Source organism: Kryptolebias marmoratus, linkage group LG3 (assembly GCF_001649575.2).
Source record: "Kryptolebias marmoratus isolate JLee-2015 linkage group LG3, ASM164957v2, whole genome shotgun sequence".
NCBI classification, from domain to species: domain Eukaryota; kingdom Metazoa; phylum Chordata; class Actinopteri; order Cyprinodontiformes; family Rivulidae; genus Kryptolebias; species Kryptolebias marmoratus.
Genome location: NC_051432.1, coordinates 14,552,841 through 14,571,571, shown reverse-complemented (window position 1 = coordinate 14,571,571; position 18,731 = coordinate 14,552,841). Strand labels below are relative to the sequence as shown.

The 18,731-nt window shown below is 40.2% G+C and overlaps 1 protein-coding gene across 5 annotated transcripts in view; it reads right to left on the bottom strand.

Annotated features, from left to right (window-relative positions):
- Positions 1-18,334, bottom strand: part of dclk2a (doublecortin-like kinase 2a) — a 26,979-nt gene extending 8,645 nt beyond the window's left edge. For 4 of the 5 annotated variants that reach the window (XR_001808413.3, XM_017408668.3, XM_017408684.3 and 1 more), the window contains exons 1-7: positions 17,509-18,334; positions 11,517-11,854; positions 4,110-4,239; positions 2,666-2,764; positions 2,179-2,226; positions 1,898-1,977; positions 1-88 (exon numbers count right to left, since the gene is read on the bottom strand). Coding sequence is in view for 4 of the 5 variants with exons in the window: in XM_017408668.3 (XP_017264157.1) it covers positions 1-88; positions 1,898-1,977; positions 2,179-2,226; positions 2,666-2,764; positions 4,110-4,239; positions 11,517-11,854; positions 17,509-17,929 (1,204 nt within the window). In the remaining variant the exon portion in view is untranslated. The remainder of the gene's footprint in view (positions 89-1,897; positions 1,978-2,178; positions 2,227-2,665; positions 2,765-4,109; positions 4,240-11,516; positions 11,855-17,508) is intronic. The other variant, XM_017408675.3, reaches the window with a different exon arrangement.
- Positions 18,335-18,731: the final 397 nt, after the last annotated feature.

The following is an 18,731-nucleotide window of genomic DNA, read 5'->3' as shown; positions in this document are numbered from 1 at the left end:
CCTCTGGACTCAGCTGATTGCTGTGCTCATGGTGATTGTTCAGCGAGCCGTTTCCATTCGGGGAGGAGATGTGGTGAGATGGAGGGATCTGTGGGGTAAAACCACAAACAAACATAAGAAGATCAAATCAACTTTACTGTCCCGTGCGGAAAACTTGACTCAGGCTACAAGCCGCCGCAACTTAAAGCCCACTTGTGACACTGACATACAACACAAGAACTTAAACATGCTAAATTACAACCTCAGTTCCAAACAAAAGTTGGGTTATTGTGTAAAGTATAAAATAAAAACAGCAATGATTTGAAAATGTCAAACCTGTATTTCACTGACAGTGGAACATTGTAAACTTATCCACTTCTATCACACCTGAAACTGTTTTAGTTATGAATCAATAATTCATTTATTAGGAGTGTCATTTCTGCAAAGCACAGCAGTGGAAGTGTTGGCACTTATAGCTACATTTATGAAATGTCAGCAAAAATAGAAACAAAACTTCAACTAATTTTTTCAGCTCTGGTCATCTGTGTTTCTGCATCTTATGGGATCATAACAGATAAATCTTACCAAACTAATCTAATATTTTGTTGAAAAAGACAATTTGAATCAAAGTAAAAGGTGGGATTGCTTCAAGATCCACAGAAGCACAGAAAGTTTTCTCCCTTGATAATTTTTTTTTTTTTTAAATCAGGCAGTCAGTGAAGGTCAATGAGAGGGTGAGGACTGCAGCGTGCTATTAAGGTCCATGTAATTTCTCAGATATTTCAGTAAATCATATAAAAACATGGCATCCTGCCACCTTAATGTGGATGGAACAGTGTTTGACAGAGCCGATGGAGAAGTGGGGCATCTCTGCGGTACGTGTGCCAGCTGGCTGGATCATTTAAAAACACAGCTTACAGAGGAACCCATCAATAAATCAGATTAATATCTCAAAATCTGCTAAAAATACATGACAGAGCTACAACACAGAGTAGGTCACACACACAACTGTCAGTGGTTTGATGACTTCAACTGGCACAGATTTTGGTAAGTAGGACATGAAGTTTTGTCTTACACCATCCTTTCCAACAAGACCCTATTTGGCACTAATAAAACACTTATAGACTCACACCTGCCCTAAAAACAATGCAATCATGTCAGTTCATTAGACTCAAACTCTCCTGGTAGGAATGAACAAGAAAAATGCAGCAAAGATGACTGCATGGTAAAAAAAAGTCAAAAACCAATATTCCTGACTAAGTGCCAGTTTACAGATTTGATCTAAAATTAAAAAGTTTATTATATAGTCCATCTACAGGAGTTTTTGTGCACAACAGCAATGGATCAGATCATTCGCAGTAGTGATGGCATTGCTTCAATCGGTCATGGTTAAACAAAGAATTGAGTGGAAAGGCAAAACTCTTGATTTACTGGTCCATCTGCATTCCAACTCCCACCTCTGGTCAGGAGGTTTGGATCATGACAGAATGAACAAGATCCCTGATACAAGCAGCTGAAAGGAGCTTCCTTCCGTAGGATGGCTGGGCTCTGCCATCCAGAGGGGAGGTCGGAGTAGAGCCGCTGCTCCTTCACATCGAAAGGAGTCAGTTGAGATGGTTCAGGCATCTGTTTAGGATGTCTCCTGTATGCCTCCCTTTAGAGGTTTTTCGAGCATGTCCAATTGGGAGGAGACCTCAAAGCAGACCCAGAACTCCCTGGAAGGATTATGTATCCTCTATGGCCTGAACGCCTTGGGATCTTCCAGGAGGAGCTGGAGCATGTCACTGAGGAGAGGGATGTCTGGGTTTCCTTCCTGAACCTGTTGCCTCAGTGACCCGACCATGGATAAGCAGTAGAGGATGGATGGATGGATCAGCAGCTGCTTCACTGTGATGATAAATAAGAAACAATGTCTTACCTTCAAACTGGGGAGGTTTCGTGGACTGGTGGGAGACGGTGTGGAGGACTTGGTGGACCTGGCAGCTGAGATACCATTTACTGTATAAAGAACAAGGACACATGAAGGAAAAAACAAAGGGTCAAATGAACCTCTTTCTGATTTTCTGCTGATATAAGCCTGTTTTATAAATAAGGTCCATTTCTATCTGATGGTTACATTACAGTACAAATAACAATCTGAAAAGTAAAGGTCAAGAACATTTAACAAAGAGCAAAAACAAGTTCATTCTTGCACCTTACCAGGAGATTTGATGGGTGTGTGACTGGAGAGATAAACAGGTCGTCTTGCTAAATTCAAAAACAAAACAAACAGGAAAACATATTTAAAAATAGTTGCATGAATATTTACTTTCAAACTGATTGAAATATCCAGAAGATATTTTTAAATTATAAAACATGTGTACAGAAAATATTAGAATAACTGAGCACACAAACTGGTTGGTGATTTCAAACAACTGGTGAGCTTTTAGGATAAAGTTACTGAATTAAAAAGCGCATTACAGACTCAATAAGAAATGTTATAAGAAGTGTTCAAATATGTAAATATCTGAATGTAGTAACATCTTTTTTAAATTATTAGTGTGAAAGTGTTCACATCCGAGAACCATCAAAAAGTAGTATATTATCATTGTCTAAACATATACAGTAGTTTTTTTGTTTTTCTTTTCCATGGTAATCATGAGCGGTTGGTTTTCTCTAAAATGTGAAAACCCAGAGCTTCTCATACCGGCGCCTGAAGACCTGCTGCGTCGAGGAAGTCCAGGACTCATCGCTGTCCGGTTTGGAGTCGCAGATCGCCTGTATGAGGACTTAATCACTCTGCATTCTGAGGAAACAACACCTAGAGTTAATATGTTAGGTGCATTTCCGACGGCAAGTTCTGCTGTGATTTACTTTATATTAGCGTGAGTATTTTTTTGGATTAATGACCGCAGTGTTAAAACTGGGATCAGCTGTAGTTCATAGTGACTGCTGGGAGCTGAAGCTGTTCCTGTTTTAAGGGAAAAAGTGTGTGATGGTTAGTCAACTGTATTATTGTGTATAATTATCATTTACACAGAATTATATGGTTCTTTGCAAGTGTAAATATCAGCAGCAGCTAGCTGTATCATTTCTGGTGCCGCTTGAGACACTTTCAGCAGGAATATAATAATGTTAATGTAAAATTAGAAGCTGGACTATCTTATAGCTTATCAAGCCATCAGAACTAATCACTTTTTCTCCAAACTGAGGTTGTTCAAAGAGCTATCTACAGCAAGTAAGATGTTAATTGTTCATAACCTGCGTTGCTCCTGTGAAACTTCAGTGACCAAGCAGTGGTGTTGTAACAAGTCTGCCTGTCCTAGCTGGCTGCACCTGTAAAGGTGTGGATCTACTTCACCACAGGGGCTGCTGGTTGCTTGGTTGTGATGGTTTGTTGAGTCTTTTTAACACAGGTAGCCGTTTTTACCATCAAACATGTCAAACGCTCAACAAAGTGTTCAGTCTCCATTTGATGTTGGGGCCCAATGAGGCCAATGGGGGCTTGTCCGGGATAATTTGGACTAGGGTCACATAATCATTTCACAGAAGTTGACTTCAAATGATACAAACCATCACTTTAATTCAGTATATTCAGTGTTTGCCAAAGAAAAAGCTGCTTCTCCACCTTAAGTATTCAGCACAACGTGCTTCTTTTTTTTCCTTCAAAGACCTAATTCTCCTAAATGGAGCACAGAAGTTTAAGTGGGGCGAAAGCTCCAAACTATCTGACTTCAAGCTGTCTGATCCTGCTCATCCTCAGCTTCATAGTGCTTTAAAATATGTCTCCCTGTTGTTGGCTGACTCGACCAAACAACTGTAACATCAAACAGGATGTCACCACTTTAGGCACAAACTATATTAAACTCCCTTTTCCTTCCCCTGAGGTGGTTCCACCTTCGCTAAATGGATCTGCAGGGTAAACAGGTTACATCCTGCCTGCGCTCTCACTGTGCACTGATGGAGTTTAATCAAAACGTACAATACGCATATATGTACAGAATATGCAGTGTAAACAAACAAGCACAAAATATTCTTATTCCGCTGTCAGTTTGTTAAAAGAAAGCAGTTGAAAGCAGACTTGTGAAGGGAAGAACACAAATGCTAATACAAATACACAAAGACACAGACAGATGTTTGGTTAGGCCTACCAGTCATAAAGGCTGTGGAAGCCTTACCACTGTGATCCAACACAAAGTCATCCTGCGCATAACGGTACTTCTCTGGACCGCATGCTATGAACACATCATCGTCCCCAAAAAAATCTTGCAAGCAGGAAATCTGGTAAAGAAGAAGAATAAAAGGCATTATTTGAAATGTTTAACCCTAAACGAGTCGTGGTAATGGTCAGAGTTTGTGAACAAAGTGACCTGATCATCTTCAATGATAAAATAAGCTCCACTGCAAGCTGAGGATGAATTTAGGAATTTTACTCATTTATTTGAATTTATTTACCAAAATTACTTACTATCTGTAAAGAGTCATTGCAAACTGCCAACAATATTGTTCATCTTTTAGATCAACATGTAAAAGTATTCCTATTTTTTGTCAAAAACAGCAATAAATAGCAAGTTTTTGTAAGCCACAGATTCCCTCAAAAAAGCAAAGTCCAGTAAATTAAAAAAAATTATATTTGACATAATTTAACATCACAGTACTGTACAAAGCAGGTTTACTGTAGCTGCAGTCTGATCAATATGTGTCAATTAAAATCAGTCTGAGTGATGCTAACGGCGTGGTCATGTTAATAGAGTGAGCATTTCTGCAACAGTTCGAGTGATCAACCAAGAGACAAGTCGAGATCAAACAGCCTGACATCCAGAATTCTGCAGAGTCAATGCATCATCTTAAAGGGGAAGCAGTGAAGTTAAAACCTCTGCCGCAGAGTAATTTGTCTCACTTTCTCATTTCAATGTCTCAAGTCTCAGGCTGTGGTCGTCAGTTTCTCTGCAGCTCCAACCTGTCTCGCTTTAACCGCTAGAGAGGGAAACAGGAGGTTCATTTCAAACTGGTTTCTGTCACACCCACACACACACAAGCGCACAAAAACACAGATTACCCCTCTGCTGCTGTAGGTGGACAAGCAGGAAGACAAAAAAGAGCACATCCTTTCATTATCCCACTCTCCACCCTGCACATGTGCACCCACACACTGGCAGGCTTATCTGCTGTGTGTGAACATGTACATATCTGTGGGCAGATGGAAGGGAGACTAGAGGATCAAACAGTGGGGGGGGGGGATTGCAGGAGAAAGTGGTGGTCCAGAAAAGCCTAATGGCTACTGAGGAGCTTAAACACACAGAAAGGAAAGTTCATAGTACAATAAATGAGAGAAATGGAGTTGCAGCTGTTTTGGTCAAACTCTGAAAATAACATTATGCTTTATCTCATATAATATTGTTAGATGTCACAGACTATGTGTTGTGAATGACTCTTTTCTACTACCACTCCAAAGGTTAATCAGTTGTAGATTTATATGTACATCCAATAACTGGTTTCTGCATGTTTCATTAAAATTAGTCTTGTGGTTCTTAAGATATGTTGGTAACAGACAGACACACAAAAACACGGCAAAAACATTCTTATCTGCCTCTGGCGATAAAGTAAAAGCAGTGGAGAGTTGTCGGTACTGTAATGAGCTGCAGTAGTTAATTATGTTTTGCGTAGCTGGAATGAATGGCATTCTTTATGCGAGCTCTCATGCTGGAATTTGGCAGCTGATCGCTACACAAGGCCCACAAGGAGTGTCTGAAGTATGTGTCAGAAATGTACTTGTGAGTTCTGCAAGCCAACATAGTGAGAGATTATTACATACAGTCAAAGGTTTTTATTGACCTTTGACCTGTGTTCAAGCACTGTAATCTGCTGTTTAGACACAGAGTAAAGGTCCTTTCCCTGAGCAGGCTGAGGAGTCATGAACGTTTGGCCATGAACGTGAACTTCTTATTTAAAAGAAAAGAAAGAAATGCCAGGTTTAAACTTCTGCATTTTTTGTTTAACCCTGCCTTAGTTTAACCTGCAGGATACACAATGGTTACTGCCTGTGTCAGCCAGCCAGCCTTGTACTCCCAGCTCTCTGCAGACCCTGTCCTGTTTGCCGCGGTCTGAACTGGCTGGGTGAGTGGGTGACATTTCTTCATGTTTGCCCTCTGTGATGATGCACTCCCCTCCTCTCTCGGATGTCTGACCTTCTCTTGCTCACACCATTCATCTGCGTCCTCCCATTTATCCTGCTGTATTTTAGGTTCAACTGAGCTCTGGCACAGAAGAAGAAGAGAAAAAAAAGCAGCCAAAGGCCTCAACATGTGTGAATAACTTGCATACCCTACATTATGGGTTTTGATATTCAAGGCCACGAAAGAGTATACAGCAACAACATGTTGTGTATAAAGTCACAGACGGCTGTCTTTTTGTCAGAACACCGTCTACTTTTCTAAACAAGATATTCCAAAAACAAATGTAGCATCTGCTGAGTATTTTTGACTCTGGAAATGATTACTGTAATTACTGAGTGCATGAAACTCATTTACCTCAAAAACTCCTCACTGCTAAAAGAAACACAAACAACCTTCAAAACAGACACTCACTCCTCCAACAGTTTTTGTCTCTGGTTGTTTCTTACTTGTGAAAAGAGATGTCTGTTAGGTTTGTCAGGGTGATACTGGGGTTAAAGCCAACCTGGTGATTAACTCTGAACTTTTACTCAGACAGAGGCGCCTTCCTGACAGTTTATTTACTCTATTAGAGCTGTAAATCTGAAGCATAAGTAACTATTAAATGCGTTTAGTTTTTCACATTTTCTTTCTTGTGAATAATTAAGAAAGTGAACATTATTCAAATTCCAAAATGAGCCAAGGTAAAGATGACATTTCCTTGACATTTTGTGCAAGAGTAACTGTCATTATTAATAATACTAATATACACACATTTTGACTTTATATCTCAGTTACACTCTTACAGCAAATATTACAGGTTGTGGCCACTTCTTACAGACAGCTAAAGTTACAAATTTCTCACGTTGCAGGAAAACTTTTAAATGATCCAGATCAGAACCAAATCCACTTTCAGTCAATGATCATTAATAGCTATGTGTAAACACTTTAAAGATTGGTTTTGAGAGGCTGATAGGCACATTGCAGACCCTAATCAACCTTTTAACGTGCTAAACACTTTGGCTCAGTAAGCGAGAGAGGTAGTCTGCAAGATGTTAGCATAGAGGTTACACCAGTGAGAGCACAGCATTAAACCAGGAAACAGATTAAATGTTTTTGTTACTATGTTTCCTGGTTTCCATTTAAAAACTAATAAAGCTTTAAAATGACAAACGACCCATAATGCTAAAATTATAATAAAATAGTTACACCCCAAGTCTCTAGTGATAAAAAAGGAACAAGAACAAATTCTTCTCAGTCACACAAACAATACCCACCGCAGTGGATCACTAGGACATACAGCTCATGTCCAAGTATATTCATCACATCCGGCTGCTAAAACACACATTCCTGGGTGATTAAAACTACAACAGACAAACAAGTCTGTGGGCCAGGCTGTGAAAGCAGCCAGGAAAATGTCATGATGTCGACTCTTCTGCTGGGCGAGAGAAAGAACTGCTGCAAAGACTGGATTAGGGCCAGGCTGCACAAACAAAACAATTGAGATGACGCAGCTCACAATGGAAGCCCTTCCCTGTCTGTGCTCCTCACACACGCTCACAGCTGACTGAACAGGACGGTGGTGGTTGTGGTGGGGGGGCTTCTGTGGCCTGCACATTTTAGGGTTACTTGTTTGTTAAATTAGCACATAATACCACATGTTGTGTAACACAAGGCAGGTACTTTTGACTGAAGTATATAATAAAGTATAGCTACTTTTGTTTAAAAAATGTACACCTCAGGGCATGGTACTCATTTTAATACAAGTTTTAGGCTCTACAAAGGTGTTCTGTGAAAGGCAAACCATAAATCCTCATCAAGCTAAGGAACAACTTTTCTTCTCTGATGGAATAACAGATATAACAGTTCAAAACAAGCAGCAGCACTCATTAAACAAACAGGGTAAATTCAATTCAATTCAAAATTCAGCAAAGTAAATGTAAGACTGAGTTCACACAAGAACAGTTCTTGAGTCTAGAGGAAACTTTAGTATATCAGTGATCCAAACCAACAGCATGGAGGGTGTCACTGCACTGGTGTCAGATGGTGCTCTGTGCTAATGACAAAGCAGCACAATAGGTGGGCATGCAAATTTCATGGCTGTTGACCTAAATGCAGACATTTAATCCAGAATTCAAGAAAAGGCGCCAGAGCCCGGCAAAGCAGATGAGGCCCCGTGTGCCTCAAACTTATATAAAGTATATACATGGAAGCAAAATTAATTTTAACTTTCAGATTTGAAGATCTTGCATAAATCTGCCTGTCTGTCTTATTCCAGCATTTTTCTCCGTGTCAGATTTTTGCTAGGTTTGTTTTTGTTTTTGTAAATTTCGTTTTGTTAACTGAACTTAAATGCATACATACAGCTAATCTGTATTTATTTACTGCATAAATGAATATAATTCTCAGTAACCTAATTACCTGTTATGGTAGCTGATTTGTAGCCCTTAGTAATAAACTTTCACTTGACCGGATCTATTGTCTTTCTTCCCTACACAGATTGAGACTGAAATTCCTTGAATGCACAAAAATGGATTTATCAATCTCGACTGTATTTTTCTCCCTCCAAAATAATAGCGTACTGCAAGAACAAAAGCTGTGCTGGGGATATTTTGGTGAAGTCTGCTGGGAGATGCCCCAGACTGTCAGCAGGCTGTTCTTGCGCAGCATGGCATCAAATTCTTTATGCCCTGATAAACTGCAGCACTGCCGAGGTCTGTGAAGGACCTTCAACTTTTGTTATGCAGGATGTGCACAAACAGGGGCCCTAATTCACTTTCCCCGTATCATATTTCTGTAACAATTGACAAAAATGGGAATAAGTGGAAGAGTAGTCGAAAAAGAACTTTAGATTAAATCCTTGTAATGATATCAGTTTATTATGAAAGTTACTAGTGCATCACGTCAATTACTGCTAAAGCAAACTACAGTAAAGCTTACTGCCCACTTAGTGCAGAGTCCAGATTCCTCTTTATTTACTCTCAGTCATTTCACTCATTATGATTACAACAGAACAGATGGTTCAGGGCTCATCTCTAATCATGTATGTAACCTAAAAAAAAATTAAAAGACGTAGTTATTCCTGGATTCTTTTTACAAAACATGTAGAGGGGGGGTTAGGCCTACAGAGTATACATTAAAAGACTGTTTTCTGGAGTTAAAGATATGTTGCCGTCTGGTTAGACTTCCTTAATGAACCTCAGGAAAGCAGCTAGTTTCTGTATAGAAGCCAAACCTGATAAACTTTGGAGGACAGACTTACTGAGGGCTGGTTGGCTAAATAACTGGGAGATGTTCGTTCCCCTTTTCTGTGATTTTTGCTGAAGCAGATGCACCGCTGCTGACAGCTAGTTTTGGAATAAGAAAAGTACTTTGGGCTATCATAACCACTGTGTTTCTGTCCATCTGAAACAGGACTGCATCCAGAGATATTAGTGGGAGTTTCTCATAAAAGTCATTAAAAGGCTTTTCCTTGTGTTTTACAGGAGTACTCAGGATGTAGAAAGGCAGACTGGATTAAATGACGCTGGATTTCCAAGCCAAGGTTGTTCTACTGATCATGACAGTAGCTTATGCATATCTTAGACAACAGCATCTTAGATTGTTTTTTGTACTGATCACCGATTCATGACCCAGTCCTGCATACAAACACAAAGATGGTGGAAAACTTTTTTATCTAATTGTGACCCCCTCGCCTGTACATTTAATATATACATTTTATTTTTATTTTAGTAATGATTGAATTCTCTAAAGTTAAGATAAATAAAAGAAAAGTTTAACCTATCACCAAGCTGGTGTGAAAAAACAGAAAAGTGGTATCTATTTTATTGGCTTTTCAAAATAAGAAGTGATTATTTTATTCTATGAAAATAGGAGACTTATGTTCCTCCCATTTAGTCAGCTTTTAGGAGTAAAACAGTGTTTTCTGTGAGAAGCAGCAGCTGACTCTGCTGGCCCTGATAACCAAAGTCTACAAGCGACAGTCAGTTTAAAGAGCAGCTTTGACTTCAGGAGAGAAAGTAGACAGAAGTGTATTGTGCAGACACACTCACTCACACTTACACATCCTTAAACGGGCACCCACAAACACACCTGACAGCTGCACTTTAACCCTTTTCCTTCCTGCTCGCAGCTCTAATTATCCGGTGGTGACCAGAGCCCTGGTTGGATGCTTGGTTGTGTGTATATGTGTGTGTATCAGGGGGAGGCCTGTAGACCAGGTGGCTGGGACCCTTAGATTTAATTTTGGAGGAGCAGATGGTAGAACTGCTGCTGTTAGGCATTTGGAGTGTGTGTTTGTGTGTATGTATGCATGTGTTTTTGGGTGTGTGAATGAGGAATCCTATAAGAGCTTTTAATAGAATCTATGAAGTTTGTTCAAACTCAAAAGTTAACCAGATTACTGCCCGTGTACAACCAATCATCAGTCTATTCGGCACTCACATATGAAAGGGATGCAGTACAATAACAGCGCTGCAACAAATCCTGTCTTTTTGGAGCTTTTAGTATCTGTATCTGACTAAAACGTATAAAGAGTAGAATAAATTTATTATTTAGCTAAGTGCACTTACAAAGAGCACTTAAATATTACAAGATCTTTCCCACCACCATGAAAACCAAGTGATTATCTAATTGTCTGTGTCTGTGGGTTCCTGCGTCTGTCTTGTAGCAAAATATCTTGTGAACCACTAGATGAATTTTATTGGAACTTTCAAACTAATCTCTGAATGTACAGCTGATTAAATTTTGAAGTCAACCTAAATCACCAAAAACCAACTAAACTTGGACCACACAAAAATGGCTATATTTCATTCATTTGTGCAGATGTTGAGCCAACATTTAGTGGGTGCGACAGTGTCAGAGTCATTAAAGATAATATACAATCTGTATACAATCTGTCTTTGTTGGGTTTTGTTGTACTTATTCAAATGACTCTGTCCAATAAACTGGAGGATGACATTTGTAGATTTCCACAAACAGAGAGAAAGCTCTGTCATGGTTTTGGCAAAAAAAATCTAAAAGCTTTTTACTGTCAACACTTCATTATGAACTTAGTTAATTTATCTCTTCATCTGGAAACTGGGGGAAAAAATGTCTTGGAGATAAATTGGATAAGATCAGAATCAGCGGGTTGGAGCTTTACAAAAACTGGAAATCAAAACCAGCCTAGAAAACTCTGATCTGTGAATCTATAATTGCAAACAATGTTTGATTTGTTCCAGTTACTGTGTAAAGTGCTTTTTTTTTTGTTGACACCACTGGAAGGCAAGAAGCCAAGAAAAGAAAGATGAAAATAGTTTCAAAGTCTCTGTTTTCATGCATTCGTTCTGCAATTACCAGAGCTACAGATATGAAAATACTTTCCTACTGTTGTTGGAATGTATTTAAACAAAACCTTTGATGTACCTGCTTGCCCTCCAAAGTATACAGCCTCCTCACAGCTCCACAGTCCAACTTGATAGCATCCGTAATATCCGTGAGCACCTGCTCGAAGGAGTGAGCCGTTTTCTTGTTGAGCAGTATGCGCACTGCCTTACGGGGTTTGACGCCGCTCCGGATGACAGTGACAAGCTTTGGTTTGATGAAGTCCTTCGATTCCCTCTGCAGCTCACTCTTCGACGGGACCAGACAGGACATGGAGCGCGACGTGCCCGTCTTGCTGCCCACGGACCAGTTGGGATTTACATTCTTGGAGTAATCCACTCGTCGAAAAGGTTCGTTGGAGGCACAGACATAACTCTCTCCTGCAAGAACAAAAAAAGTTACATACAAATATTCCAAACAGATATCTTGGACAAACAGTACTCAGTAACAGGTTCTAAAATTTTCAAAGCATTACACTTGAACAAAAATATCCCAAACAGACTAAGTTTTAAAGAACTCTCAGTCAATTTCAAGACTGAAATTCCAGGAACTGAGCATCCAGAGACAGTTCAGATCTTTAAAGTGGGGTTTTGCAGATAAGTTAATGAGCATTTAATATCTTACCTGTTGTAGATAGCTCTTGAATTACCTTAGTTTGGAAAAAGAGAGTTTAATTCTGAGCAGGTGAGCTAACTGCCAGTCTGAGTGAGACAAAGACCAAAGTGAATAGCTTCAAACCAGTCCAGTCAAAACTTTCATAACAGTTCATGTAAACAGTATTTTATATACCTTTACATTGCTTTTAATATCATATTACAGCCATTCAGGCAGAATAAATATGACATTCCTCATGAAGGTGCTCTAGGCTGCAGTAGAAGTGCTACAGCTAGCTGCTGCTGCTGCCACTATTTGCCCTTGCAAACAACCCAGAATTCTCTGAAATGATCTTGTAATGCAAAACTGACAATGATGTAAAGCTTTATAAAAAAGCATTCACGTGAACTACTATAAAACCGTTATAGGTTTGAGTTGCTTTAAGATGGCAGCAATCCACTTTTGTCTTGGCCCTACTCTTCGCTTGTCAGTCTGGTCAGAATTAAACCATTTTTCCAAACTGATGTCATTCAACGAGCTATCTACAACAGGTTTATTATTTCTTAACCCTACTGTGGCCTTTGGGTCAAATTTACTCAAAGTTATAAGGGCTTCTCTTCCTCTCTTCAGTTACGAGGGCTTCGGGAGGGTTAATCGTTCCACTGAATCCCACTTTAAAAGCTCTGATTTGTTGCTCTAAGTGCAGTCATGGATTCCTTTATTAGACAGGTTCAAGGTATGCAGCCTGAATCTGTTTAGTAAAAGCTACATCAGATGCTTGAATGAGCCTTCCTTCAGAATGACAAAGCTGTTGACATTGGTGAATCAGTGAAACTTTAAAAGTCAAGAGCAGACTCATCAAATATTTGTTTTAATTTCAGTTTTCTATATTTACTGCAATCAACGTAACGTTCAAAGCCATAAATAAAATCTATGTTCACTACCAATTCTGAAAATCTGAAGTCTGCATAGATCAGATAAGAACATAATTAAAAGGTGCCAATCATTTTCGCCTCTCAGCAAACCAGCTCTACACGCAGGGCATATCCCATAAAATTGCTGCTTCCACATTTCATTGGAAGAATCAGCTGAACAAAGTAAGAGTTAACAGTTTTCCAGCTGAAACAAACGAGCACATTGAGAGGCAGTGTAACACGGTCCTCTCTCCCTCCCAGCTGCCGAGCTGCTGTGCTGGCCTTCCTCCAAAGCAAAGCGTTTTGTTTTATCTGCAGGCATGCCATTTGAACACATTAACACAAAGAAATTCCCCTCAAGAACAAAGCTGCGTGACAAGTACAGGGCCTTGGTAGCTAAATGAACACCACTGACACGTATTAACGGCTTGTTGGATCTGAGTCCTCTGAGCTATTCGGGTTCCAACATTAAAGAGGGTAAGAGAAATATTTCTTCCCTCTTCACCCTGCGTTCTTTGCAAAACTGACTATAAACATTCCTTCCTTTCACTCTGAATACACTTTCACTTAAGTTTGCACTGTTGTGCTGTGCATGCAAGGAATTCTACTGGTGTATTATAATAAAATCTGCTTTTATTCCAATAATCTCTACTCAAGTGAATAAAAGATTTATTGCAATTTTGACAAAATGTACAATATTAAGCTATGTATTTCCTCCCTGTAGCATAAAAAAGTTGTTGTGAAGCCAATTTCTTGCCGATATGACCTTTATATAATTTCCAGTTGTGTGTCTGTAGCAATTCACTTTTTTTTTTGTTTGGTGAGGTTATGTGAAGTGCTTCCAAGTAGTCAGTGTCTTCCCTGAAGAAGACAGCAGTCAGCACAACCTCAGTTAGGAGAATCAGGGAGAAATCTCATGGAATCCAAGCCAACAGCTAATAACTGCAAATTTACACCACTTAAAACAATGTAAACTTTAATCTTTTTTCAGAGTTTCAAACAAATGCTATGCTGAGCTTTTATAACATCTTGAATTCTTCAGACGGTTTTTTGTGTAGTTGCCATTTTCTCAGCAGAAAACCATCCATGTTGCTACACAAAAATGCAAGAACAGGAACTGCCAACTGTATCCTGAAATCAGCCATGACTTGCAGTTCCACCAATTCAGCCTTTACTCTGATGGTCGAAGCATGTCGTGAAAGGTCGTAATGATAGAACATGAAACGTTTCGATAGGTTTGGGTTACATCATTCACAAGAGTTCTTATATTACAGACAGAACATAATGAAAAGATTGCACAGCACAATTTTTAATTGAAGTATTCACACCAATACCACTGCCGTTTTTAGATACTCTGAGATACCGTATAAGTGCTCCATTTTAATCCATAAAAACTGTTGTAAACATGCTAAACCAAACAAGATAAGCTAACAAATACAGCATAAAGATCAAATGAGACAGCCTGTCTCCTGACACCAGGTTTTATTAAGCTCACAATTAACCAAAGGCTAATTAAAAGGCCAGACCACAGCTGAAGGACCAGCGCTGAGGCTGTACGTGAAAACAACGTATAAGTGGATCTGTCATTTATCTGGGTGAAAACGACCCCAAAAACAAAACAGCCCTCAGATGGTGACTGCTGACAAGTCAATTCCCTGAAGTCCTTTCAGAGATTGAGACAAAAGCCTCAGACACCCACCACCAGCAGTGGTCCTCATGTGGACAACAGATGAGTCAACATTGACAAGGCTGAGTTGTTACTGCAGCGGTTTTACAGCTGTCCCAAATCCAAAACCAGGGCTGTGTGTGGTTTATATAATAACTTATGTGGTGCTTTGAGCAAGGTAATCAAATAATCATATGACTCCAAATAAATTCTCTCCTTATAATGGCTTAAATGTTTCATCTTTATGAAATAAAATGAATTAAATATTAAATGAAAAACAAGTTTTCCAGCATGTTTTAGTTTGAAATATGCTCATATCCTAAGCTGTAAGGAGCTAGCTATAAAATTTGATAAGAATGAAAAGAATGCAAATGCTTGTTCTCCCACCTATTAAAAATGATGCACTTTACTTTTAGCCTACAATCATACTCTATGGACTTGAACAGAGTCTATATTTAACAGCAAAGCCCATAACACTAAAACCAGCAGAAATCATTCATTAAAGATCATTATTTTATCTTAAGATGGTTTAAAACACAAATTTGTAACACAGCCTTGGGAAAATTTAGTAATCGGTTGAACAAAATAAAAAATATATAGCTACCAATCACTTGGAGCAGCTCTGAATCAAAGGAACGTCAGTCTGCGAGGAGGCAGGGGCTACACAACAATATGGGCTTTTATATGTTTATGTTATTCTAAATAATTGAATTCAATTAGTTGATGTTGTTTAACGATCCATCAGGCTGCAGAAAATATTTCATTTGGTAAAAGGCAATTTCTTTTAAAGTGGGAAGATAAATGGATAATGTGGACAACACACCTCCCTCGGGCTAATCTTTAGCTCTGCAGTTTTAGTTTGGATTGCTTAAATGTTATTCGAATATCAAACTGAAAGGCCTTCTGTTTTTTTAGGTCTTGGTATTTGCTACAAGCCTCCTTTGTTATTTTCCACAGGCAGAGCAGTTCCAAACTCGAGCCCATAAGTGGCACACGTGCGAACGCTGCCTGATTAAGTTTCCACGCAGAAGCTCAGGCCGACCTCAGTCAATAAACACAGAGAGGCTGACTGTGCAGTGATGTGCCCCATCTTTGTCAATTAAACAGGACAGAAAACAAGGACGGGCTGTGCTTCGTTTGGTAAATCTATAAACTTTGTAAATCACGTCTCTAGAGCTTAGACGAAGCATGTTAAAGAATAAGCGTTCTTTTGAAATTCCACGATTTCAGCTCATCTGACTGTAGTAACAGATAGAGTTTTAACATAAATAGTTCTTCAGTGGAGTTCATCAGAAGAAATAAACAACTCAAACAGAGATTTAATCCTTAAACCTAAGACCTATCAACAAATGGCACAAATAAATTTTAAGCGACTGAGGTAAATCAACCAATAAATAAAGACCAGTTACTCAGTCTACCAAACCAGTGATGCCCCAGAATCCAGATCATGAGATGACCTAAATCTTCCCCGGTTTCTCAGGGGAATCTGGTACAGGAAATGAGTGTAGCCCAGAGACTAAAATTTAGAAGTTCAGATGGAAATAGAGCAGTACGCAGGAATAACTCGAGCGGAAGGTCAGTGGATCCTCAGAATGCGTAACCCTTGGGTGTTAAAGAGATTAAAAGGCAGGCTACAGTGCAGATATAACAATGAACCGATCAATGAAAGGTCACCGTTCGAGTCGAACACACAGCAAAATAAAAGAATGAAAAATGACAGACAGCGTTCTGCACTACGTGACTGACATCGTGTTTAAACATTACTTTAAAGGGGCTTTAGTCGTAAGTACAGAAGCCCATTACTGTCACTCTGAAGAAAGAAAAAGATCCTCTAAATCCTGATTGCAACATACCATCTCAAAATTGACTTAGTATCTCATATTTCTGCATAAATGTGAGCTACTACTTCATATTCACGAGATGCTAAGTCATACATTTAAGTTAATATCTCATATTGACTTACCAAACCAAAAATATGACTTAGTATCTCAAAATTGGAAGAAAGTATCAGATAAGTTTTAGAAAGCAGCTCAGAATAATGAGTCACTAAGTCAGAATCATGAGATATGTCACAATAAGTCATAATTTAAAACATATCTCATAGTTATGAGAATGTTTAGGAGGTAGGGGTTCGTCCTGTAACCGGTGGGTTGCCCGTTCAAACCCCAGCTCTGTCCGTCTCAGCCGTTGTGTCCTTGGGCAAGACACTTCACCTTACTTCTGTCAGCCTGCCCCAGGGCAGCGAGGGCTACAACAAAACTTACCACCATCAGTGCGTGAACGTGTGGATGAATGGGTGAATGACTGAACTGGTCCTTGGACTAGATAACAAGTGCAATCCATATACCATTTAAATAAAGGTGGCTGAAATGGGCTTCCATACTTATGACCCAACTGATCCCAAACTCAACTACATCCCAGGCTTTTATATGCACATCTGGGTGATAAACTGTGAGCACAGAGGGAATAAGAGGAGGGGGGAAAGTTTAGCCATTAAAGCCCTAAGGGTGACATCAATATGAAGCATTTAAAACGATCAGGGAAGCCCACAACAAAACACACACATGTATCCCCTGACAGACATGTACTAAGCGGCACTCAGAGCACTTTTCATGCCTGAATGAGCCCACAGACACTAACTGAGCTCTGAGTCCATGTCTACGTGTCATGCAGCAGGAGTCTGGATGCATGGCACTGGGTCACAGATGTCAGGGCGCTCATGTCATCTCAGTGCAGCTGAGTGGCGCACGGGAGGAAAACGCCATGTAAAAAGTGAGGCGGACAAAGCAGAACCACCTCTGCTGATCCTGCATCAGTTCCAACATGCTAATTCACTCAGCAACCCATCCACCAGTCTCACCTTCCACCAGCTCGTCCAGGCTGCTGATCTTCCTGCCCCCGTCCAGCGCGTACAGGCTCCGGACCCCCTGCGGCAGGTTGACGTTGTCCGACAGGGAGCGCGTGAGCTCCATGAGCAGGGCGTCCAGGGACCGGAACCGGTCGCTGGACACGGCGTACACCAGCCCCTTGAAGTATTTGTCCCCGTTGCGGTAGAAGCGCACTTTCCTGGCTTTCTTCTCGGACGTGAGGGACTGCAGCGTGCGCGTGCGGTAAAAGGTGCAGTGCGCGCTGTGCGCCGGGCTGGGGACCAGACCGGCACCGGCACCGGCGCCCCTGGACCCGGACTGGGAGCCCGCGGAGGCACAGCTGGTCCTGGGCGTCCGCGGGGGCCTGTCTCGCTCTTCGAAGTGCTCGAACTCGGTGTTTCTGCTCAGAGACATGTCGCCTCTCAGTCCCCTTAAACCAAAACTAAACAGGGAAAAAAACAAACTTTTTATCCAGAGAGCTGAGGTCTGGCACGTGTGCGTCTTCAAACTTCCAGTCCCGCAGGTTGGTACAAGTCGGAATCACGGGTTTTGAAAAATAAAACAAGTCTAGAAATGGTCCCCCAACCTGAGTGACCCGATGGAAGAGTTTGCTGTAAAAAAACGCCACTTATCCTGTTGGAGATGTGTCGGAGTGTGAGCGGCCGTGTTCGACAGGCATCACAGACCTGTTTGTCGCTCATTCGCACGACATTTAAAAAAATTAAAAAAGAAGGGCCACAGTACACCTTAAAAGTCAGTCCACATCCATCTCACGTCCCGTCTTTCCAGCGAGTCGTCCGAACAAGCTGTCAGATCGATACTTAATGAGCCGGAGGACAGGCGCCGTTCGACGCCCCCCGGGGTCCTAACGCCCGGCGACTTCCGCTGATAAAAACGAAATCTGAATAATTCAAACATAAGTAACAGGAAATACAAAAAAACCTCCGATATACATGGCATTACATATCACACAGGGTTCACAGTAAATACATGTGATTAAAAAGAATGTCAGTGTTAATAAAAAAAGAGTAATTTTTATGCAAAGGCTTTAAACAAAACAAACCTTGAGATATAAACCTATTCTACTACATGTAAAACTATTTAATATGTAGATTTAATGTGCGAGGAAAGACCGAGTGGCTAAAACTAAATTAGAGTGCTGCCAACAACACAAATATTTAAAATTTTAAGGAGTTTGTGGTATTTTATAAACCTT